The following is a 24,675-nucleotide window of genomic DNA, read 5'->3' on the forward strand; positions in this document are numbered from 1 at the left end:
GGTCCCTTTCCAATCCTGTTATTCTGTCTTCTGAGCAGGGGGTTGAACTAGAAGACCTCCAAAGTCCCTTCCAACCCTCTGATTCTATCTTCTAACCAGGGGATTGGACTAGAAGACCTCCAAGGTCCCTTCCAGCTCTGTTATTCTGTCTTCTGAGCAGGGGGTTGGACTAGAAGACCTCCAAGGTCCCTTCCCGCTCTGTTATTCTGTCTTCTGAGCAGGGGGTTGGACTAGAAGACCTCCAAGGTCCCTTCCAACTCTGTTATTCTGTCTTCTGAGCAGAGGGTTGGACTAGAAGACCTCCAAGGTCCCTTCCAGCTGTTATTCTATCTTCTGAGCAGGGAGTTGGACTAGATGACCTCCAAGGTCCCTTCCAGCTCTGTTATTCTGTCTTCTGAGCAGGGGGTTGGACTAGAAGACCTCCAAGGTCCCTTCCAGCTCTGTTATTCTGTCTTTTGAGCAAGGGGTTGCACTAGAAGACCTCCAAGGTCCCTTCCCGCTCTGCTAAGAGTTGGAAAGAGGTCTCCTCAGACTGGCAGCCCGTAAAACCAGGCCGAGGGATGTGTGGCTTGTGAGTTTTTCAAGAAAGGGAAGCACAACATCTCTCCATCTGACTATCTCTCCCCGCCTAAATTCCTCCCCAGAGTTTCCCAGCTACCATTACCTGTGAAAGGTTCTCTGACCATAACATAGAGATTTGGAGGTGAAGAAAGGATCACCTGGTGGAGCTCATCCTGGGATTAAAAGAAAAAAGAAAAGAACAAGCAAAATACAGATAATCCTAAGGCATCCATTTAACGACTGTTCAAAATTATAACCGTCATGAGAAAAAAAAAGAAGTTATGACCATTTTCCCCATGAAAAACGGGGAAAGATTTCCCCCTCCCCCCGGGCATCCCCATGATCACGTGATCGAAATTCAGACTCTTGGCCACTGGCTCATACTTATGACGGTTGCAGCCTCCCAGGGTCACATGATCTCCTTTTGCAACCCACCAACTCAAGGGGGGGGGGGGAAGCCTGATTCCCTTAACAACCAGGGGGCTAACTTATCATCTGCCGTGATTCCCTTACGAACCGTGGCAAGGAAGGTCGTACGATGGGGCAACAAAACTCCTTTAACAACTGTCTCGCCTAGCAACAAGAATCTGGGACTCAGTTGTGGGTCGTAAATCGAGGACTCCCTGCAAGCAACCCCATGGGGGGGGGAAAACCCCATAAAAACAGTCCCTTCACCCCGAAGCTTAGGCAAATGTTATTTGTACTGTGGAAACATATTATCGTGGGACCTGAAGGGGTAATCAAGTCGATCCCGAGAGATCCCTTCCATCGCTTTCCTTCTAAACTCGATCCTTCCAGCTGTGGTGCCAGATCCTAAGACACCCCCCCCCAGTTCGACTCACCCTGTAGAAATTCTGCAGCCTTTGGAGGACTATTGAAGCGCCTGCAATCTCTCTTCCTCTCTGTTGTCATTTCTCCCAAGCAGATGGAGGTCCTCTAGGAATCAGGTCGCTAGAGAAGGCATAATGGACGATTAAAGATGGGTGGACTTCAACTCCCAGAATCCCCCAGCCAGCTTGCTTGAAGATGGATAGACTTCAATTCCCACAATCCCCCAGCCAGCATGTTTGAAGATGGGTGGACTTCAACTCCCAGAATCCCCCAGTCAGCATGCTTTAAGATGGGTGGACTTCAACTCCCAGAATCCCCCAGCCAGCATGTTTGAAGATGGGTGGACTTCAACTCCCAGAATCCCCCAGTCAGCATGCTTTAAGATGGGTGGACTTCAACTCCCAGAATCCCCCAGCCAGCATGAATTTAGATGGGTGGACTTCAATTCCCAGAATCCTCCAGCCAGCATGCTTGAAGATGAATGGACTTCAACTCCCAGAATCCCCCACCAGCATGAATTTAGATGGGTGGACTTCAATTCCCACAATCCCCCAGCCAGCATGTTTGAAGATGGGTGGACTTCAACTCCCAGAATCCCCCACCAGCATGAATTTAGATGGGTGGACTTCAATTCCCAGAATCCTCCAGCCAACATGCTTGAAGATGAATGGACTTCAACTCCCACAATCCCCTAGCCAGCATGCTTGAAGATAGGTGGATTTGAACGCCCAGTTCCCCAGCTAGTATGTGTGAAGGTGGATGGACTTCAACTCCCAGAATCCCCCAGCAAGCATGCTTTAAGAAGGGTGGGCTTCAACTCCCCAGAATCCCCCAGCCAGCATGTCACAAATTCAATGTAGACATTTGTGTTCTCTCTTCGAAATGGAAGGGGGAAAAAAAAATCTGCAAATTGCTCTCTAAATTGCTAAAAATCTGTGAATTGCCCACCTTGAATGAGGCTATTTTTTCTACTGGGCGTTATAACAAACAAACTTGCCAGTTCTGAAGAAAAGCCACAATTTCTGCAAATGCCTTAAAAGACCGAAAGGGCGAACTGGGTGCACCCTGCAACCAGCCAGCCTCCAAAGATGCTTTTCTAATTTTTATTTTTACTTTTAAAATAAAAAAGACCATTTTCACCACCCCTCCTGGCCACTCCCTAGTACCCTTTATCGTCTTTTCCAAGTAGGGAAAATATCTGGTTTTGTTCGGTCTTTTTAAAAAAAGAGAATTGTGGATCTCTGTGTGATTTCTTTCAATTGTGTTATATTTTTTTTCCTTTTTGCCATGGAAATTCTGCACAAGGGACGGAAACGGTTGAGAACTCTGAGCCATTTCTTTCCTATGCTTGCCCTGATCCTGAAACTACCAGGGTTCAACCGCACAAACACACACACAGACCAGGATTTGCTGCTGTTGTGTTGTGTGTTAAGCCGACAAAAAAGCCTGACTCACATCATTTGCATAACCTGTTGCAGGAAGTCTCCATTAACCAGTTTTCGGAAATATTCGCTGGCCTCTTCCTCTCCCTGGGGAGGCTGGTCGGGGCTCCTGCCCACCAGAGTCTCCAGCGTCTGCATCTGTTGGGCCAAGAGAGACAGACATCAAGGGATGATCCGAAGCACCTGGAAGTCTGGGCTGGGTGGCTCACTTTACGACCGCCTCGCAGAACATTGTGGCCCTAAGTGGACCTTTGATGAGTTCCTGAGTTTGCCCATCAACACCTCAAAGCCTTCAACTGTTTAAGCCGCCTGGAGAAGTGGCTGCACAGAGTCAACCACCTTTAAAAGGATCTAGGATTTCTTGTATTGTTTTATTTTATTATTATTATTTATTTTATTTTATTTTATTTTATTTTATTTTATTATTATTTTGTCATTATTTTATTTTATTTATTTATTTAATTTAATTTATTTTATTATTCTATTCTATTCTTTCCTTTCCTATCCTTTCCTTTCTTTTCCTATCCTATCCTATCCTATCCTTCCTTCCTTCCTTCCTTCCTTCCTTTCCTATCCTTTCTTTTCCTATCCTTTCCTATCCCTTCCTTCCTTCCTTCCTTCCTTCCTTCCTTCCTTCCTTCCTTCCTTCCTTCCTTCCTTTCCTTTCCTATCCTTTCCTATCCTTTCCTATCCTTTTCTATTCTATTCTATTCTATTCTATTCTATTCTTTCCTACCCTTTTCTATTCTATTCTTTCCTATCCTTTTCTATTCTATTCTTTCCTTTCCTTCCCTATTCTATTCTATTCTATTCTGTTCTATTCTATTCATTGCCAGCCGATAACTCAGCATTGCCCAGGTATTTATTTATAGGGGGGAAATGTCTGGACCAAATGTAATTTCTAATGTTGGATTTTCCCCCTTACCAGAGGGTACTCCCCCTTGTGGAGTACTATGAAGTTACCATGGCAACTCCACTGCGCTGTACAGTAGAAGTAATTTTACAGCAGTACGGTAGAAGCCATTTTAAGGCACAACAGGCTGCATCTTAGCAGAACAAACACCCGTGTGTTAGGCGTGTCTTACCCCCGCAGTATTTGTTTCCAGAGGTTAAGTCATCTGTGCACCAAGTTTGGTTGAAATTGCTCGAAGGGATTCCAGGGTTATGCTGGTATACACGCACGCACCCACACCCAGCCGTTTTTTAAAAAAATATATAGATTTCATTGTTTATTTATTTATCTATTTTTCTATTCCATTGTTGGGGTTGTAAATGGATGATCACTTAAGTACTATGGGACTATTCTAAATGGAACAAGAAACAAGCAGATCTGAAACATAAATGAAGGAATTCTGACCCTGAAAAGACACAACTCATATGGTGGATTATTCAAAATATTCTTAAAAAGACGATAAAGTTCACTCCCCAGCTGTTCTTGCTAGGTATAATTACAGACTGTACAGTTATAGAGACTAATTTGATTTCTGAACTTAACAACGGCAGCAAGATTGTTGGTGGCGCAGTACTGGAAGAAGGAAGAATTGCTACTATTCAAGAATGGACGTTAAAAGTAGTAAACTTAGCAGAGATGGCCAAAATCTCAGCATATTTGAAGGACCATTCAGATGAGAAATGCAAGCTAGAATGGAGAAGATGGATTGACTACATTCAAAATAAATATCGGACTAAGAAATTTCAATTAGCTTATGAATGGATGAACAAGGAATGTTGCCATTTATCTAAAGTTAGCTTAATAAAAGGGGAGTTAAAGTACAAGAGGGAGGTAGGATGTTATAGTTAGTTAGCTTATGTTAGTCTATGATTGTTAAATGTTTATACCCTGTATTTTGCTCTGGGAGGTTGGAGGGGGGGGCAGGGTTGGGGCAGAGGAAGGGAAGGGGAAATATTTGTAAAATTTATTAAAATTATTCATTTTTAAAAAAGACACAACTCAACCCACAATGAAGAGAATTTTTAATTAAAGAGAATATGGTTAGCAGATATCATTTAAAAAACCCACCTAGGATTGGCCCATCCATTAAAAAGCAGCTTATTATCTTGGCAAGTTGGACACAAGTGTTCGTTTATTTACGAAACAAATGTTAACACAAGCGTCTCATCTTTCAGGACTCAAGGCCCCATCCTCCACACTCTTTTGATCTGTTTGGAGTCTAGATGTTTGGAAACAAACATAAACCTAGTTAAGGTTTAGTCTGTCACTGTGGTCTCTTGTAAGGTGGAAAGTCAACATTTGGTCAGGGAAAGAGGGAAGGGAGATTAGGGTGAGGGTCCCAAGACAGGAAAGTGGGTTGCCCAAGCTTGACGGGACTCCAGACCTCCAAAACTCCTTTGCCCCCAGACCCGAATCCAAAATCAGCTCCCATCAATCAAGCTTGTTTGACATGGACCTAGTTGAATATGTCATTAGCCAAGTTCAAGCTGAAGAGTTTAGGTCAACGTTTCTCCACCTTTGTCAACTTGAAGACGGGTGGACTTCAACTCCCAGAATTCCCCGGCCATCTTGACAAGATCCTGGGAGATGGATGTCCACCCATCTTCAAGCAGGCTGGCTGGGGAATTCTGGGAGTTGAAGTCCACCCAATCTTCAAGTTGATAAGATAGGGAGAAGTTGGTTTAGATGAAGTCCTACCAAGTTCTCTCTCTCTTTTTCTCTGGACAGCCCACCACAAGTCCAACCCTCCCTGAATACTTCCTCCACCCCCAACCCCCCGCCAAGCGAGGCTCACCCAGGTGACCAAGGGCCCGGATACGAATTCCTCCATCGCTTCAAGCCCATCTTCATCCATGGCGTGGCTTGACGCGACGTCGTCTTCTCCATCCAACGCTCCTGGAAGGTAAGTCTGCCGTTTACGCACAACATGCAACGTTGGGGGTGTTTTAAGACTTCCTTCCGTAATCTGGGGTGGTTTGGTGTGTGTTTTGGAGGTGGGGGGGGTGGAGAGGAACAAGTTAAGGAGGAAGCTGGATTGCTTCAAAGTTCTAAATTGCACCCTTCGTGGTTTTCATCTTTCCCAACGCAGTAGACAGGAAGTCCCTCAAAATGAAACCCAGCCTGTTGAATCTTCTGCAGGACTCCTCTATGTTTTTTTTTTAATTCCGATGAGCCACGGCATCGAAGAGAACTTGCCAGAAATAGTTTTCGGAGGCCGGGCTGCGATTTTCTTGACCCGCTGCTGGAAAAAAAAGACAGCAATTGCGGTCACGACGCACCCGAGAACCTCCACAGGAAATTTTCCCCGTCACCTCTTCGAACGGTGTCATCCTGTCTTGTCAGGAAGGCGTTTTATTGATTTAGTTTGGCTTTCCACTAAAATAAACCTTAAGAAATGGACCAAATACATGGGTGCATCCTGGGAAGATTTGAAACATCCATTTTTGGTCACGACGTTATTAAAAAAAAGATGTTGAGACTCTAGAAAGAGTGCAGAGAAGAGCAACCAGGATGATGAGGGGACTGGAGGCTAAAACATATGATTAATTGTTGTAATATAGTTCCTTGTGTAGGTGTGTGTCCCCCATGGCCCAGTTCATACTAGGGCTTGCAGAGTCACGCTGAACCACACAGGAGAAAACAAACTCCTAGAACGCCATAACATCCTGATAGTGCATAACATAACATTCTGAGATGTGCCCTACCATTGACGTCCAGGATTTGACCATATATAGACTGAGCAGTAGATTAGAAATTGTACTTTTACAGGCTGTTTTTATTCACATGCTATTGCTCCTCCTGCCTTTGTCCTATCTCAATAAAAGGGGCTCTCAGACCCCCAATCTGGGTCACTCCATCCCGAGAAAGGCTGTCTCCTGTCTTTTCTCAACATTGGCCTCATGGGCGAACCACGGGAACGTTACATTTAATGGTTGCAGGAACTGGGCCTGGCTAGTCTAGGGAAGAGAAGGACCATGGGAGACAGGATAGAAATTTCCAATATTTGAGGGGCTGCCCCAGATAGGAGGAAGGGGTCAAGCTATTCTCCAAAGCACCTGAAGACCACAGAAGGAAGTATGGATGGGAACTGACCAAGGAGATTCAACCTGGAAATAAGAATTTCCTGACAGGGAGATCAATCAACCCATGGAAAAGAAGTTGCCTTCAGATGTTGTGGGAGTTTCAACCCTGAAAGCTTTCAAGAAGAGACTGGACTGCCCTCTGTCAGAAATGGTGGAGGGTCTCCTGCTTGTGGGGGGTTAGACTAGATGACCTCCAATGTCCCGTCCATCTCTGTGAATCTGAATCTAAGATGATCAAAGGCTTGGAGGCTAAAACATACGAAGAACAGTTGCAGGAACTGGGCCTGGCTAGTCTAGTGAGAAGGACCAGGGGAGACAGGATAGAAATCTTCCAATATTTGAGGGGCTGCCCCAGAGAGGAGGAAGAGGGTCAAGCTATTCTCCAAAGCACCCAAAGGCCAGACAAGGAACAATGGATGGAAACTGACCAAGGAGAGATTCAACCTGGAAATAAGGAGGAATTTCCTGACAGTGAGAGCAATCAACCCATGGAACAGAAGTTGCCTTCAGAAGTTGTGGGAGCTTCATCCCTGGAGACTTTCAAGAAGAGATTGGACTGCCCTCTGTCAGAAATGGTGGAGGGTCTCCTGCTTGGGTCCCACACCAGGAGACTGAACAGACCCCAAGTCAGAATGTATACCCCCCCCTCCGACCCCCACAAAAAGACCCCGAAGGGGGAGACTCTCTGCAGCAACACAAGCGTTCATTGCACGTATCCAGCCCAGGGGCCGTAATTTGAGGACCTTTGATTGAGTGCAATATAAAAAAGGCGAATAATTTTTCTGCGGACCACCAAAATTTTCTTGCCGACCCAGTTTGGTGCCCGCTGATCTAACAGACCAGTGAAGGACGGAAGTTTTTTTTCTTCTTCTCTCTCAGATGGGAGAGTGGTTAGATTTTTGTAAAATAAAAAGTAACCCCCCCAAAAAACAGACTTGAGACCTCAATTTTTTTTGCCAGATGATTTATTTGCTATCAAGAGGAACAAAGAAGAAGCTAAAGGAATTACGTAAACCAACAGAAGGAGACTATTTCCAGCTCGGGGTTAAACTGCGGAGTCCTTGGTGCTCTCTAAGCTTGGTGGGTTTTCTTGCAGACTTTTCATAACCACACTAGGTAACATCATCAGGGCTACGAGGGAGTGTGGGCTTTGCTCTTTTTATATAAAGGAGCTTGCCACTATCAAATCCGACAATCAAATGAACAATCTAATCAAGGAGAAAATAACACAAGACAAGCCACAAGTATATAAACGGAGAGCAAACCCCCACACTCCTTCCAGCACTGATGATGTTACCTAGTTGGGTCGTTAAACGTCTGCAAGGAAACCAAGCTCAGAAAGCAATCAAGGATTCCGTCATCAGGTAAACACAAACACAGCTCCCATCTCCTGGGCGCCATCCTGAGCCAATTTCAAAACACCTCAAGGACCATCCACCTGGGTGGTGTAGGACGGGCTCCAGATCAGCCATGGGCCTCTGGGCCTCACAGCTGGGAGACGATGTTGCTGGCCAGGCTGCAGGTCAGCCCCGTCCCGTCCTCTTCCACGTTGAGGGACTTCACGATACTGTCCTCCACCACCATGGAGAACCTGAAAAAAAAGGAGCGGAAAGAAGGCGAAACTGAGAGGGAGGAATAATTGGCGGGAAAGATAAAGATTTCTGGATTGAGAGGGTACAGGAGGCAATCAAGCTAGAGCTGAGAAGGTTGAGCCAGGCTTTGTAGTAATAGCTTTTTTAACTGATTCTTTTGAAGGGCGTGTAAACGTGGTTTACCTCTATGTGTCCGTCGATGGCTAGTTTTTAAAAAAATAATAATAATACAGGTAGTCCTTGACGCGCAACCGTTTGTTCAGTGGCTATTCGAAGTTACAACAGAACGGGAAAAAGTGACTTACGACCATTTTCACACTTACAACCATTGTGGCCTCCTCAGAGTCACGCGATATATATATATATATATATAGCCGGAAGCCTGATTCGCTTAGCAACCATGTTGCTAACTGAACAGCTGCAGTGGTTCACTTAACCCAGGGGTCGGCAAACTTAAAACACTCAAAAGAGCCATTTGGACCCCTTTCCCACAGAAAAAAAAACACGGGAGCCACAAAGGTCCTAACTGGAAGCCCCCCCATTCAATTCGGGAGCTGCACCGGAAGTTCAGTTCCCCTACCACAGAGTCTCCTCCTAGCGCGGCGTACTTTTTCCTCTACCTGTCCTAACCGAAAGCCCTATCAATTGTGGAGACAACTGGAAAACCCTCCCCTTGCCATAGAGTCTCCTCTTGCTGGCGCACTGTGCTTCTCCCTCCCCCTCCCCACTGGAAGCTCCTGTCAAAATTGTGGCGCCGACCGGTGACGGAGCCGCAGCAGAGGGAGGAAAGAGCCACATGCGGCTCCAGAGCCGCAGTTTGCTGACCCCTGACTTAACCAACCCAGCAAGAAAGGTCGTAAAGGGGGAGAAAACTCGCTGAACAACCACCTCACTTAGCAAACAGAAATTTGGGGGCTCCGTTGTGGTTGCAGAGAGTGGTGCGGTGGCTTAGAGGGGGGGAGCGCTCGCCTCACAATCAGGAGGCTGTGAATTCGATCCTAGGTAGAGGCAGATATTTCTCTCTCCAGGCACAAGGAGAATATATCTGCTGGGGGGGAAAAAAAAACTCCGCTCGGGTGACAGGAAAGGCATCTGGCCAGGAAACACTAATCTCCATTTTGTTACACCCCCCTGCCAAAGGGATTACGGGGTCTTTAAAAAAAAAGATGATGGTGATTGTGGTTGTAGGTCAAAGGATGTCTGTAAAGGTTTTGAAAGGGAAGGTGTCACACGCATGCACAGAGACACACATACATAAACACGCATGCAGAAACAAAATGCAATTTCTGGCTCTCAAACCTTTTGGATCGGTTTGTCCCAAACAATTGCCGGAGAGAGTCCTTGTCAAGGAGAAGGTTTGTGGCCTGTGGGGGAAAAGCAAAATTGGGGTTGACCTTCAACGTCTGGGAGATTTGGGACAGCTTGATCTAGTGGTTAAAGCACCAGACTTGAAAGCAGGAAAGCAGTTCTAATTCTGTTTTAGGAATGAAAGCCAGCTGGGGGACTTTGGGCCAATCACCAGGAGACGGCGAGTTCTAGTCCCGCCTTAGGCATGAAAGCCAGCTGGGGGACTTTGGGCCAATCACCAGGAGACAGTGAGTTCTAGTCCCGCCTTAGGCATGAAAGCCAGCTGGGGGACTTTGGGCCAATCACCAGGAGACGGCGAGTTCTAGTCCCGCCTTAGGCATGAAAGCCAATCAGTTGACTTTGGGCCAATCACCAGGAGACAGTGAGTTCTAGTCCCGCCTTAGGCATGAAAGCCAATCAGTTGACTTTGGGCCAATCACCAGGAGACAGTGAGTTCTAGTCCTGCCTTAGGCATGAAAGCCAGCTGGGGGAATTTGGGCCGGTCCAAAGTCCATAATCCAAGCACCCTGGGTCTCCCCTGTCATAGTCCAGAGCCCGAACCCCCACACCTCGCCAGGTATTCCCGTACCTTCCCAAAAGCCCCCGTTGGATCAGCCAGCATCCGCACCTGTGAAGAAAAGAAAGGAAACCCCAAATTAAAAATCAGAATATGGAGCAATTCTTAACCTTTCCACCAACCATGGTTTAGCCCAGGTGTCGGCAACCTTAAACACTCAAAAGAGTCACAAAGGTCCTAACCGGAAGCCCTCAGTTCAATTCTGGAGCCGGACGGAAGTCCAGTTCCCTCACCATAGTCTCTCCACCTAGCACGGCGTCCTTTTTCCTCTGCTGACCAGAATTCTGGTTCCCCCACCATAGAGTCTCTTCCTAGCATGGCATCCTTTTTTCTCTACCTGTCTGTTGTGGCCCAGCAGGAGCCGTAGGAGCTGCCACCAGACTCCGACAGTGAAGGGCCCTATGAGTCGGCTCTGGAGGATGTGGAGGACCCTTGACAGGGAGCAGAGAGGCTGGTTGGCCACCAGGAGGCGCCTGAGTCTTGGACCAGTGGGGAGGAGACAAGGGAGAGTGAGCCGGACGCCAGCAGTGAGTCGTTCCTGGATGCCCGGCACCGAAGAGCTAATAGGCGTCAGGAACAGTTGCAGAGTTACAGGAGGTAATTGCACTCAGCTGGTGGTCATTAGGCTCCTCTCCAGACTATAAAAAGACTGCTTGTGCACACGCCCCTCTTGCAGAAGTCAACACAGGAACGAATGTCGGAGAACATTTTTGTGAGCTTAGCAGACTGGATTGCTGCCACGCCTTATCTGTGCTGGATTGCTGCCCAAGCTTGTCTGTGCCGGTTTGCTGCTAAGGACCTATTTGTCTGTTAATTAAATGCCGTAACTTATCTTTGGCTCGGAGTGTGTGTTGGTGTGGGACGAGCAGAACACTATCCTAACCGAAAGCCCTATCAATTGTGGAGCCGACTGGCAATAGGGAGCCACAGCAGAGGGATGAAAGAGCCACATGCAGCTCCAGAGCCGCAGGTTGCTGCCCCCTGGTTTAGCCACTTAGCTTTCTCTTCCGGGTGAAGAAAAAAAAAAAACCTGTCAAATTATTTGCAGGAAAAGCTTTAAATGTAAAAAAAAAACAGAAAAGAAAGGAAACACCCCAATCCGTTTGTCTCGGCATGATTATGGCACACCGGGCAAGTTTCCCACACCGGTTGTGGTAGCTCAGGGGCAAACTACAAACCATGCAGGAATTCGAAAATCAAATTATTTTGCCCCTGGGATGGGCGGGCAGAGAAACCACTGAGGTTCAGTTGCAGAAAGGTGTTCCGGGAAACTCCCTCTGGAGCGGCAAGCAAGCAGCTTACAAAAGCTGCCCCAATTATCCATAAAAATCTCTTTTCTCCCAGGGTTTGGCCTCTGCCCAACGCTCTTGGCTCATTAACTCACATTCTTTGCATTAAGAGGCAACAAGAGAAGACTGGCTGGTTTAGAAGGTGTGTCAAAGAGGCCATTTACCGTATTTTCCGGAGTATAAGACGCACCTTTTGTCCTCCAAAAAAGAAGCCGAAACTCGGGGGGTGTCTTATACACCGAATACAGCATTTTTTTGCCTCCCAAAGCCCCGCCCCTTCACCAAAATGGCTGTGCACACCCTTATGGGGGCTTTCAGAGAGCTCCTGGGGGCTGGGGAGGGCAGAAATGAGCAAAAAATGGGCCTTTTTTGCCCCCCCAGCCCCCAGCAGCACTCTATAAGCCTCCATAAAGCTTTTGACAAAAAATGGACCTGTTTTTGCAAAAAATGAGCTGTTTTTGGCTCATTTTTGGCTCCCCCACCCCCAGGAGCACTCTGCAAGCCCCCCCCCCCCAAGGCTATTCATGCCTTTTTGGGGGGGAAAAACGTTTTTGGGAGGTCTGCAGAAAAACTGGACTTCGTTTGTTTTCCTTCGAAGACGTTTCGCTTCTCATGCGAGAAGCTTCTTCAGCTCTGACTGGAATGGTGGGGAACAGTGAACCAGTGGAACAGAAGTTGCCGCCGGAAGTTGTGAATGCTCCAACACTGGAAGTTTTTAAGAGGATGTTGGATAGGCATTTGTCCGAAGTGGTGTAGGGTTTCCTTCTTGGGCAGGGGTCTGGACTAGAAGACCTCCAAGGTCCCTTCCAACTCTGTTACTCCTATTCTATTCTGTTCTATTCTTTCTATCATCCATTTTATTATCTACTTATTCTATTCTATTTCTCTATTCTATTCATTTCTATTCTATTTCTCTATTCTATTTATCTATTCTATCTATTATCTATCTATCTATCTATCATCTATCCATCCATCCATCCATCCATCCATCCTATCATCTATCTATCTATCTATCTATCTATCTATCTATCTATCTATCTATCTATCTATCATCTACCTACCTACCTACCTACCTATCATCCATCCATCCATCCATCCATCCATCTATCATCTATCTATCTATCTATCTATCTATCTATCTATCTATCTATCTATCTATCTATCTATCTATCTATCTATCTATCTATCATCTATCTATCAATCTATCATCTATCTATCAACTATCTATCATCTATCTATCTATCTATCTATCTATCTATCTATCTATCTATCATCTATCTATCTATCTATCTATCTATCTATCTATCTATCTATCTATCTATCTATCTATCTATCTATCTATCTATCTATCTATCTATCTATCTATTGGACCACAAGGAAGGCTAAGAGCCAAAGAATGGAGGCCTTTGAACTGGTGCTGGAGAAGACTCCTGCATTGAGTCCCTTGGACTGCAAGGCCATCCAACCGGTTGGTCCTAGAGGAGATCCACCCTGGCTGCTCTTTAGAAGGCCAGATCCTGAAGAGGAAACTCAAAGACTTTGTTCCACCTGATGAGAAGGAAGAAGGACTCCCTGGAGAAGAGCCTCATGCTGGGAACGATGGAGGGCAAAAGAAGAAGAAGGGGACTTCTTCTATCTATCTGTCTGACTGACTGCCTACCTATGTATCAACATACCTATATACCTACCTATATAATTATCTATCTATCATCTATCTATCTATCTATCTATCTATCTATCTATCTATCTATCTATCTATCTATCTATCTATCATCTATCTATCTATCCTATCCTATCCTATCCTATCCTATCCTACTCTCTCTCTCTCCCTCTGTGTGTGTGTGAGTGTGTAGGAGGTGAAAACAGGAAAATACTTGACTCATAGCTGCCCCCTTCTGACAGGACTTCAGATTTACCGGGTGTTACTGAAAAGCAAAATAACCCAACAACGTTAAAAGCTTCTGCCTCCAAGCCATCCAATCGGATGTTTTGGCAGAAACTGTTATTTATTAGTTCTTCTTCTTAGTTCTTCTCCCCAGCTTGGCATCGGCTGTGGCATCGTCGACGGAGTTCAATTTGACAGGCTTCATCTGATACAAGTCGGATGGGCATTTTTTGAGAAAGCCTGTTCCTTCAAAAGCCGCAGAACCAACCTGGCTCCGTGTGGTTATGGACCTGGGGGAAAACTGGGTGAAGAAACTCTCACTGCCAAAGGGAAGGTCAGATAAAGAGACAGCTGAGCCCTCAAATGGATAATGGGGAGGGAGGGGAAAGAGTTCAGAAGGACCCTCCCTGGTTTCTCAGGCCGTAGAGGAAGACCTTGGGAGACAGAGTAGAAGAGATGCTGTTGAGGGAACACACAGATAGATAAGTGACAGCCGACCCCTTGGCTGTATAATAGACGGGCTCAGAAGGGACCCTTCCTAGTTTCTCAGGCTGTAAAGGAGATGGCTGTAATAGTATGTGAGAAAGACCTTGAGGGATGGATGAAAAGGTGCCAAGGGAAGGGATAAGAGATGATTGAGCCCTCAGCTACATAATAGATAAAGTTTTGAAGGGACCCTCCCTAGACTGTCTTGGGATGTAAAGGAAGGGAAGGAGAATCTAGATAGTCAAGGCTCTGGTTTCCCCAGTTGCAACGGAGGGCTGTGAAGGTTGGACCACAAGGAAGGCTGAGGGCCAAAAAATGGAGGCCTTTGAACTCTGGCGCTGGAGAAGACTCCTGCGAGTCCCTTGGACTGCAAGGCCATCCAACCGATCGGTCCTAGAGGAGATACACCCTGACTGCTCTTTAGAAGGTCATATCCTGAAGAGGAAACTCAAAGACTTTGGCCACCTGATGAGAAGGAAGAAGGACTCCTGGAGAAGAGCCTCATGCTGGGAACGATGGAGGGCAAAAGAAGAAGGGGACTTCTATCTATCTGTCTGACTGACTGCCTACCTATCTATCAACTTACCTATCTACCTACCTATATCATTATCTATCTATCGATCGATCGATCGATCGATCTATCTATCTATCTATCTATCTATCTATCTATCTATCTATCTATCTATCTATCTATCTATCTATCTATCTATCTATCTATCTATCTATCTATCTATCTATCTATCATCTATCTATCTATCTATCTATCTATCTATCTATCTATCTATCTATCTATCTATCTATCTATCTATCTATCTATCTATCTATCTATCTATCTCCTGCAAGTCCCTTGGACTGCAAGGCCATCCAACCGGTCAGTCCTAGAGGAGATCCACCCTGGCTGCTCTTTAGAAGGCCAGATCCTGAAGAGGAGACTCAAAGACTTTGGCCACCTGATGAGAAGGAAGAAGGACTCCCTGGAGAAGAGCCTCATGCTGGGAACGATGGAGGGCAAAAGAAGAAGAAGAGGACAGCAGAGAAGGAGGTGGCTGGATGGAGTCACCGAAGCAGTCGACCTGAGCTTGAATGAACTCCAGAGGATGGTAGAAGATAGGAGGGCCTGGAGGAACGTTGTCCACGGGATTGCGATGAGGGGGACACGACTTCGCAACTAACAACAACAATGAAGGTGTCGGCAGAAAATTAAGACAGTTACAACCGATATCTCTGAAAAACATCAAGCCAATAGGGGAGAAAAACATATTTTTCTCCCTTTCTGGCACATGAAGAATTATAATTTGGCAGCATTTTTTGCAGACTTCTGTCGGGTTTCTACTCTGAAGGAAGGAAATAAATCTCGCTGCAAATAAATTCCAGAATGTGTACATAAAGAGAACGAAAAGAGAAAGTAGGTGGTGGGTGGGAAGGTTGATATCAACCAAGTTGCCAAGAGAGTGTTTCTCTGAAACTTCCCATCTGTGACATCTGGCGACCGCCCGATGAATTATGAATCATATTCGGTTATATAAACCTGAGGAGCAAAAGGAATCTTGCATAATCTCGCAAAGAGCAAAATGAAATGGATCTGGTTGACAAGTATTTCCATTTTCAGGCTCCCTAGATCTTCCCTGCTGTTACTCACATCTTCAAAACAAGGGGTGGCTCAAACAGGGCAACTTGAAGATGGGTGGACATCAACTCCCAGAATCCCCCAGCCAGCATGCTTTAAGGTGGTGGACTTCTACTCCCAGAATTCCTCAGCCATTATGCTTTAAGATGGTGGACTTCAACTCCCAGAATCCCCCAGCCGGCATGCTTTAAAATCTGTGGACTTCAACTCCCAGAATCTCCCAGCTAGCATGCTTTAAGATGGTGGACTTCAGCTCCCAGAATCCCCCAGCCAGCATGCTTTAAGATGGTGGACTTCAACTCCCGGAATTCCCCAGCATGCTGGCTGCAAAACTCCCAGAATTCTCAGCTGGGGAATTCTGGGAGTTGAAGTCCGCACCTCTTAAAATTCCCAAGGTTGAGAATCATTTGATGTACATGCTTTTGTGGCTTGGAAAAATTAAACAGGGGTGTGGGGTGGGGAATCTCCTATCCTACCCACCCACCCCCAATTTCTTTTTTTTTTTACCTTTCCTTCAGCTTGGTGAGCCTTCGCCCATTCGTTCATCACAAAGATATCGTTAACGGCCAAGCAAGCAATGATCTCCACGCCTTTCCCCTTCAGCTGTCCTGCTTTCTCCACGTACCCAGGTAGATGTGTCTATCATTGGAGACAAAAAAACAAAAAATAAATTATAGATAGTCCTCGTGTAAACTTTGTTTTCAAGTTTTACAGTGCTCCCCGAACTGCCTCCGACTTCAAATTTTCAATTCCGGAGGAATCTAAAATAGATGCTTACTTACTTTGGAACAGCCAGGGGTGAAGGCACCGGGCACCCCAAAAAGAATCCCCTTTTTCCCCTTGAAGAGGCTGGAGATGTTCACTTTGTTGGATGGGTCTCCTTCGTAAACCTCCACGTTGGGCAGCTTGTCTCCAACCTGTCAAAAGAAAACAGCGCGACTTCAATTCCCAGAATTCCCCCCGTCGTTATAAACTTCCGTTCATACTCTTTTTCCTTTCTACAGCTGGTCCTGGACTTACGACCACAACCGAAGCCCCCAAATTTACGTGGCTGAGCGAAACGTTTGTTAAGGGAGTTTTACCACCCCCCTCTTTTACAATATTTCTGGCCCCGCAATCAAGGGAAATCCCTTCAGTTGTTAAGTGGGTAACCCCGCTGTTAAGCGAATCTGGCGCAGAGGTGGCGCAGTGGTGAGAGTGCAGTACTGCAGGCCACTTCAGCTGACTGCTAACTGCAGTTCGGCGGTTCAAATCTCACCGGCTCAAGGTTGACTCAGCCTTCCGTCCTTCCAAGGTGGGTGAAATGACCCAGACTGTGGAGGCGATATGCTGACTCTGTAAACCGCTTAGAGAGGGCTGAAAGCCCTATGAAGCGGTATATAAGTCGAACTGCTATTGCTATTGCTATTCCCCGTCGACTTTGCTTGTCAGAAGATCGCAAAAGGGGATCACGTCACCCCGGGACATGGCAACAGTCGTAAATTTGTATGGGTTGTGACCACGGGGATGCTGCAATGGGTTGCAAGTGTGAAAAATGGTCATAAGTAGCTTTTTTTCAGTCCTGTTGTAACTTTAAATGGTCGCTAATTACATACATAGTATTACAGCCATCTCCTTTACAGCCGGAGAAACTAGGGAGGGCCCCTTCTGAGTTTCTTGGCCTGCAGCCATATTCCTTTTAGGATCTATATTATTTTTCTATGCTATTTCATTAGTGGGGTAATTGGGAAGGGGAATAGTAAGGAGCAGAATGTGTTGTTGTCAAAATAAAACACTCTTTTCTAGAAGCCCAAGGTCATTCTTTGTCTCCGCATCTCTGCACCTGACCAGAACTAGATGGGTGGAAATGCCAGCGTGGCAGTGGAAGATTGGACCATGTGATGGACTTGTGGGTGTGGGGACAAGATCATGAACTTTCAACTGGGTGGAAAACCCAGGAAGCTTTCAGATTTGGGTTTTCCACAGGTGTACCAACACGTCTCTCTTATTAAATTGTGAATTAAACTCTGATTTAATTCTGGATGATATTTGGAATGCTGACACTGCCTGTTATACATCTGAGGGCTAAGCTGTCTCTTATCTGACTGTTCCTGGGTAGGGTTTCTTTGCTCTGTCTTTCAAGGTCTTTCCCACATACCTGCACCCCTCTGAACTCTTTTCATAGATCTAGATTCTCCTTCCCTTCCTTTACATCCCAAGACAGTTGAGGGGAGAGTCCCTTCTGAACCACTTCCTCTATTTATGTAGTTCAGGGCTCAACCGTCTCTTACTGATCCTTCCCTTGGCATCTTTTCATCCATCCCTCAAGATCTTTCTCACATACTATTACAGCCAGCTCCTTTCCAGCCTGAGAAACTAGGGAGGGTTTCTTCTGAAACTCTTTCTCCACCCATTATGTAGCTGAGGGCTCAACCGTCTCTTATCTGACCCTTCCCTTGTCATCTTTTCATCCATCCCTCAAGGTCTTTCTCATATACTATTACAGCCGGCTCCTTTGCAGCCTGAGAAACTAGGGAGGGTCTCTTCTGAACCTCTTTCTCCACCCAATATGTAGCTGAGGGCTCAACCATCTCTTATCTGACCCTTCCCTTGGCATCTTTTCATCCATCCCTCAAGGTCTTTCTCACATACTATTACAGCCCCCTCCTGTACAGCCTGAGAAACTAGGGAGGGTTTCTTCTGAAACTCTTTCTCCACCCATTATGTAGCTGAGGGCTCAACCGTCTCTTATCTGACCCTTCCCTTGGCATCTTTTCATCCACCCCTCAAGGTCTTTCTCACATACTATTACAGCCGGCTCCTTTACAGCCTGAGAAACTAGAGAGGGTCCCTTCTGAGCCTGTATATTATGAAGCCAAGGGCTCGGCTGTCTCTTATCTGTTTGTGCTGTTTGTAACTTCGCTCAATAGAAGAACTGTTGTTGAGGACTGCCTGCATATAAATTACAGGTTACATTTTGAAATATGTTAGTTCATGAGAATGGAATAAGTCATTCTATATATTAATCTGTAAAGAAAGGAACGAAGCTACATTCTGGCTTAGCTATGCCGAGTAGCCAACATATGGCAAGATTTGCAACCCAATTTATGCAACCACCTAGCATTGCATCAAATCAAACCAAGTGTGGCATTCCTGTCATTTATCACTCAATCAGCACCCTTGTTTTTTTGGGGGGGTGTCCTTGCACCCAGCTGTTGTCAGATGAGGAGGGGGGGGAGAACCCCAAAACGTGCAAATTACACCATTAGCCGTGCTCCTTTGCAAGGGGGGGACTTTAACAAGGGAAGGGGCTTGCAAAGCCCAGTTCAAGGTCATTGCACGGGGGTGCCAAGCTGTTGGCACATCAGTAGGCGGACCCCCCCTCCCCCAAAGCGTGCAAATGACACGACTGACAGTGTCCTTTTGCACTGACCCCTTTGCACGACGGTGACTTTGCAAAGGAGAGCGCTTTCTAACGCACTGTGGAGGTCATTGCACGGGGTTTTGTTTTATTTTTTGCAACCCAGCTCTTTGCAAACCAAGAATCCACCCCCCCTCCAAAAAATAGGCGTGCAAAATTGCACAACCAGCAATGCCCCTTTGCGTTGGGTTTTTATTCGGTTTTCTTTTGCACTCACCTTAAGGGCCGCCATGGCCGCGGCTCCCGAAGCAAAGGCCCGCCGGATCACCCCGCGGTTTGCAAGCCAGCAAGCCGCCCCACTTCCCCAACAGGCTCGCCCCAGCGCCCCCGTCCGGTTCCACCCCGTTGCCATGGTAATCCCGGGAGTGACAGCAGCCATGGCAACGCGCAACCTTTTGAAGTTTGCGGGCCACCCCCCACCCCCCTCCTCCTCTCCGGGCTGCCTGGGGCTTCCTTGCGCGCGCGCGCCCGACCGTGCACGCGCCCTGAAGCGGGTGGGAGGTTTTGCTTCCCGGGGGGCGGGGGGAGGAAGAGGAAAGGTTAGGAATGCAATTGTTTTATTTTATTGCATTCTTAAACATGTTTTTTTTTTTGCAAAAAATAATAATAATAATTGGGAATTGCAATCGATCAGGCTAGGCACTGCATCCGTTTGGGAATTGCAATTGTTTTGGGATATCATATAAATGAATGTATCAGTCGTTGCAAGCTTGGTCTACTTTTATTTTATTTAATCATGCTTCGCTTGGCATCTTGTCCAGTCCTCCCATTCCTAGCCTTGGCCGGGTACAGCCCGATGGGACTTGTAGTCCAAAATCACGAGAGGACCTTGGTGCTTTCTGGGCTTGGATGTTTTCTTGCCAAAGTTTCACAACTCAAAGTAGGTAACATGATCAGGGCTGTTGGATAAGGATTAGTTTATCTATTCTATTCTGTTCTGTTCTACTATCTATTCTGTTCTTTTATCTATTCTATTCTGTTCAATTATCCATTCTGTTCTGTTCTATTCTGTTCTGTTCAATTATCCGTTCCGTTCCTGTTCTATTCTGTTCTATTCTATTCTTCATTCCATTCCATTCTATTCTTCATTCCATTCTCTTCTCTTCTCTTCTTCATTCCATTCTATTCCATTCTATTCTTCATTCTATTCCATTCTATTCTATTCTTCATTCCATTCCATTCTGTTCTATTCTTCATTCCATTCTATTCTATTCTCTTCTTCATTCCATTCCATTCTATTCTTCATTCCATTCCATTCTATTCTGTTCTGTTCTGTTCTTCATTCCATTCTCTTCTCTTCTCTTCTTCATTCCATTCCATTCTATTCTTCATTCCATTCTATTCTTTTCTCTTCTTCATTCCATTCCATTCTATTCTTCATTCCATTCCTTTCTATTCTTCATTCTATTCCATTCTATTCTGTTCTTCATTCCATTCCATTCTATTCTTCATTCCATTCTATTCTGTTCTATTCTTCATTCCATTCCATTCTATTCTATTCTTCATTCCATTCTATTCTATTCTTCATTCCATTCCATTCTATTCTGTTCTGTTCTATTCTTCATTCCATTCTCTTCTCTTCTTCATTCCATTCCATTCTATTCTTCATTCCATTCTCTCCTCTTCTCTTCTTCATTCCATTCCATTCTATTCTTCATTCCATTCTATTCTGTTCTATTCATTCCATTCCATTCTATTCTTCATTCCATTCCATTCTGTTCTGTTCTATTCTTCATTCCATTCCATTCCATTCTTCATTCCATTCCATTCTATTCTGTTCTGTTCTATTCTTCATTCCATTCTCTTCTCTTCTCTTCTTCATTCCATTCTATTCTATTCTTTGGGGCTTGGCAAAACGCGGTACCATGTTGCGCGCGGGTCGCGTTTCCGAGAGGACCCAAGCGAGCGTTGCACAAGTGCGCCGGAAATGAGCGGAAAACCAGGCGGCGTTTGTTTACACCAAAACCGGAAGTGGGCCGGAAGGGATTCCCCCCTTCTCCATGCACGTGTCTCTTCCTTTGCTCGCTCGGCGGACCGAAAAACCATGAAACTCCTGACCCACAACATGCTCACTTCGCACGTGCGGGGCGTGCGGCCCGGAGGAGGGTTTCCCCTTCTCATACAGGTAAGCCAGGATGGCGAAGCCCTCCGCCCCCCCAAAAACCCCGGATTCTGCAGCCCATGCTTCCCAGTAGGCTGGACTACATAGCCCATCGTTTAAGTCCTGTTAGGGGGCTGCAGTCCAACTCCCATTCCCCCCCCCCCAGCCAAGCTCCCCCAGGTTTGCATTTTCCAGCTGCATGCTGGATTACAACGCCCATCATCCCCAGCTCCCCCCCCCTCCTTTAGGTTTCTTAAATTTAGCAGAAAAGAAAGAGAGAGAAAAACCGAGCTGCCCTTTAAGATGGGTCTGGTAGTCCTAAATCTGACATTGGGGGCATCCCAATTTAGGAAAGGAACTGCGGCGTCCTGCTTGTGACCCCATCATCCCCTGCTTGGCTGCTTTTATTTAGTATGTATGTATGTATGTATGTATGTATGTATGTATGTATGTATTCATTTATTTATTTTTATTTCTAGAGCCATTTTTACATTTGACGTTGAGTCTTTATTGATTAGCCAAATCAAAGTGCAAAGACCCAGAAACAAATTATTACTAAAATTTGATAAAAGCCATTTAAAATGGAATTGAAATAAAATACCATTTAAAATGGAATTGAAATAAAATACCATTTAAAATGGAATTGAAATAAAATACCATTTAAAATGGAATTGAAATAAAATATGATTTAAAATGGAATTGAAATAAAATATGATTTAAAATGGAATTGAAATAAAATATGATTTAAAATGGAATTGGAATAAAATACAGTGTAAAATGAAATTGGAATAGAATACAATGAATAGAATTAAATGAAATAGAATAGAATAGAATAGAATAGAATTGGAGGAGAGGACAGTAGAATGAATAGGATGGGGTGGAATGGAATAGAATGGAATTCTTTATTGGCCATTATTAATTGTGATTGGACACAAATTCCTTTTGTCTTTGGTGCAGATGCCCTCAGTGTACATAAAGAAAAAAATAAAATATAATACATTCATCAAGAATCATAAGTGAAAGACTTAGTGAAAGTCATAGGTTACTAAAAGCAATCAAATTATACTAGGAAACAAATAAAACAATATGCCCTATAGTGTCATTTTGAAGGTAGAAGTTGAAATAATTTATGTCCAGGATGTGAGGGGTCTGTAGTTATTTTCACATCCTTCTTTTTGACTCGTATAGTATATCTTCTAGAATAAAGTTGAGTTGGAAGGGACCTTGGAGGTCTTCTAATCCAACCCCCTGCTTAGGCATGAAACCATACACCACTTCAGACAAATGGGTATCCAACATCTTCTTAAAAACTGCCAGTATTGGAACATTCACAACTTCTCGAGGCAAGTTGTTCCACTGATTTTTCTCTCTTTTCTGCCTACAGGCTACAGAGGTGAAAGTGAACGATATCGATTTCAACCCCCAGTTCACGGCACGGATGGTGCCCAAAATTGAATGGGCAGCTCTGGTGGGCGCGGCTGAGAGTGTAAGTCCTCGGCAGGTATTGGGGTGCCGGAGGAAGAAGGCAGAGAAAAGAGCGATCCAGCTCTTCTTTCTTCCCCCAGGCAGCTGGGGGTTATATCCCCACCCCTCGCCTGGCATTTTTCAAACGTGGGCATCTTTTTTCATATTTCCTATATTTGCCAGTTGCCCAGGGCATTTGTTTATGCATGGCAGTTGAGGTGGCTCTTTGAGGCTTATTGGGAGGAGACCATCCCAGCCAGCGGTTGAAAATGATAGCAGATCTTTCTTCCTTTCCAGTTGGGTCACCGCTCAGATCTTCCCTCCGAGCTCATCCCCGACTACGAGAAAAATGAAGATTTTCTTCGGAAAGTGCATCATGTTTTGATGGAGGTTTGGAACCCTTTCTTTTCCTTTCTCCTTTCCATTCCTTTTTTCCTCTCCTCTCCTTTCTTTTCCACTTCCCCTCCCCTCTCCTCTTTTTTCCTTCCTTTCTTCCCTCCCCCCACTTTCTTTCCTTTCTCCTTTCCATTCCTTTTTTCCTCTCCTTTCTTTTCCACTTCCCCTCCCACCTCCTCTTTTTTCCTTCCTTTCTTCCCTCCCCCCACTTTCTTTCCTTTCTCCTTTCCATTCCTTTTTTCTTCTCCTTTCCTTTCCCCTTCCCTTTCTTTTTTCCTTCCTTCCTTCCCTCCCCCCACTTTCTTTCCTTTCCATTCCTTTTTTTCCCTTTCTCTCCTCTATTCTTGTCTCCTTTCCTCCTTTCCTTTCCGCTTCCCCTCCCCTTTCTTTTTTTCTTCCTTCCTTCCCTCCCCTTCTTTCTTTCCTATCTCCTTTCCATTCTTTACCTTTTTCTCCTTTCCCTTTCCCCTTTTTTCCTTCCTTCCTTCCCCTTCTTTCTCCTTTCCATTCCTTCCCTTTTTCCCTTCCTTTCCCCTTTTTTCCTTCCTTCGTTCCCTCCCCTTCTTTCCTTTCCTATCTCCTTTCCATTCCTTACCTTTTTCTGCTTTCCCTTTCCCCTCCCCTTTCCTTTTTTCCTTCCCTCCTTCCCCTTCTTTCCTTTCTCCTTTCCATTCCTTTCCTTTTTCCCTTCTTTCCTTTCCCCTTCTTTTTTTCCTTCCTTCACTCCCTCCCCTTCTTTTCTTTCCTTTCTCCTTTCCATTCCTTTCCTTTTTTTCTTTCTCTCCTCTCTTATTTCCTTTCCCTTCCCCTTTCCTTTTTCCTTCCTCCCTCCCTTCCTTCCCTCCCTCCCCCTTTCTTTCCTTTCTCCTTTCCATTTTTTCCCTTCCTTCCTCTCCTTCCTTCCTTCCTTCTTTTCCCCCCCTTTTCTTACTTTATTTTTCTTCCCCACTGATTCCATTTTTTTTTCATTGTTTAGGTGGAAGTGATCGAAGGTACTCTAAAATGTCCGGATACCGGGCGGGAATTTCCCATTACTAAGGGTATACCGAACATGTTGCTAAGTGAAGATGAGACATGAGCTGTTCTGCTATCAAAAAGGCACTAGAAGAAAGTCCAGAGGAATGGAGGAGGAGAACTATTGACTTCCTTGCAACAGTTTCTGCATTATTGTTGGTTTTGTGTTATGTAAATAAATCTGAATGCTTAAATGCAGTCTTCCTGACGTTGATAGAGTCGTAGGATGGGTGTTGAGCAGATCTGTTGGGAAACTGGTCTTGACATATGACCGTTTCTTCAGCAGCAGCAGCAAAAAAAATATATTATAAAACCAGCCAGAGTTATGGGGTAACTCATTTAACAACTGCATTGTTTAGCAACGGGAGATCCGGATCCATGTGGTCATAAATCAAGGACTAACTGTAGCAGTTTGTGGTTATTTTTTTTTTTTCAAAATTCTTTCTCTTCCCCTCCTCCCATTCCTCTGCTTCTAAAACCCTCATATATCTGGAAGCAATATTCCTATTTCTTTTGCTCAAAGTTTTTCTTTGCTTTTCTCCTGGGCAAATAATTACCCATCATGCCTTTGCTCCCAAATGCTACTCCTAAGTAGGTCTGCTTTGCTATATATATATATGTGTGTGTG

At 45.3% G+C, this 24,675-nt stretch overlaps 3 protein-coding genes across 3 annotated transcripts in view; 1 reads left to right on the forward strand and 2 right to left on the reverse strand.

Moving 5' to 3' along the window:
• Positions 1-5,641, reverse strand: part of CCDC88B (coiled-coil and HOOK domain protein 88B) — a 35,678-nt gene extending 30,037 nt beyond the window's left edge. The window contains exons 1-4 of the mRNA XM_087703440.1: positions 5,582-5,641; positions 2,862-2,972; positions 1,404-1,463; positions 665-734 (exon numbers count right to left, since the gene is read on the reverse strand). Coding sequence (XP_087559566.1) covers positions 665-734; positions 1,404-1,463; positions 2,862-2,972; positions 5,582-5,641 — 301 coding nt within the window. The remainder of the gene's footprint in view (positions 1-664; positions 735-1,403; positions 1,464-2,861; positions 2,973-5,581) is intronic.
• Positions 5,642-7,801: 2,160 nt separating this feature from the next.
• Positions 7,802-19,491, reverse strand: PRDX5 (peroxiredoxin 5). The gene is made up of 6 exons (XM_087705210.1): positions 19,290-19,491; positions 16,455-16,589; positions 16,180-16,311; positions 10,398-10,436; positions 9,761-9,825; positions 7,802-8,460 (listed from the first exon to the last, which is right to left on the reverse strand). Exons 1-6 carry the CDS (start codon positions 19,449-19,451, stop codon positions 8,355-8,357), a joined length of 639 nt encoding a protein of 212 aa, XP_087561336.1. The 5' UTR covers positions 19,452-19,491; the 3' UTR covers positions 7,802-8,354.
• Positions 19,492-21,031: 1,540 nt separating this feature from the next.
• TRMT112 (tRNA methyltransferase activator subunit 11-2) lies at positions 21,032-24,245 on the forward strand. Its single transcript, XM_087705211.1, has 4 exons — positions 21,032-21,197; positions 22,558-22,659; positions 22,935-23,027; positions 24,010-24,245. The coding sequence occupies exons 1-4, from the start codon at positions 21,117-21,119 to the stop codon at positions 24,109-24,111; spliced, it is 378 nt and encodes a 125-aa protein (XP_087561337.1). The 5' UTR covers positions 21,032-21,116; the 3' UTR covers positions 24,112-24,245.
• The last annotated feature ends 430 nt before the right edge of the window (positions 24,246-24,675 follow it).

The sequence above is a fragment of the Thamnophis sirtalis genome, unplaced genomic scaffold (genome assembly GCF_051295495.1).
Source record: "Thamnophis sirtalis isolate CommonGarterSnake01/CBP01778 unplaced genomic scaffold, rThaSir2_p1.2 scaffold_2, whole genome shotgun sequence".
Classification (NCBI taxonomy): domain Eukaryota; kingdom Metazoa; phylum Chordata; class Lepidosauria; order Squamata; family Natricidae; genus Thamnophis; species Thamnophis sirtalis.

Bases quoted from the DNA above. Each gene is read 5' to 3' on its own strand.
- TRMT112 (XM_087705211.1), top strand. From the start codon at position 21,117: ATGAAACTCCTGACCCACAACATGCTCACTTCGCACGTGCGGGGCGTG. The intron at 22,660-22,934 runs GTAAGTCCTCGG...CTTCCTTTCCAG, and splicing joins TGGTGGGCGCGGCTGAGAGT to TTGGGTCACCGCTCAGATCT. The intron at 23,028-24,009 runs GTTTGGAACCCT...TTCATTGTTTAG, and splicing joins TGCATCATGTTTTGATGGAG to GTGGAAGTGATCGAAGGTAC.
- PRDX5 (XM_087705210.1), bottom strand. From the start codon at position 19,451: ATGGCTGCTGTCACTCCCGGGATTACCATGGCAACGGGGTGGAACCGG. The intron at 9,826-10,397 runs GTACGGGAATAC...TTTCCCCCACAG, and splicing joins CAACGGGGGCTTTTGGGAAG to GCCACAAACCTTCTCCTTGA. The intron at 8,461-9,760 runs GTTTGAGAGCCA...CTTTTTTTTCAG, and splicing joins GGGACAAACCGATCCAAAAG to GTTCTCCATGGTGGTGGAGG.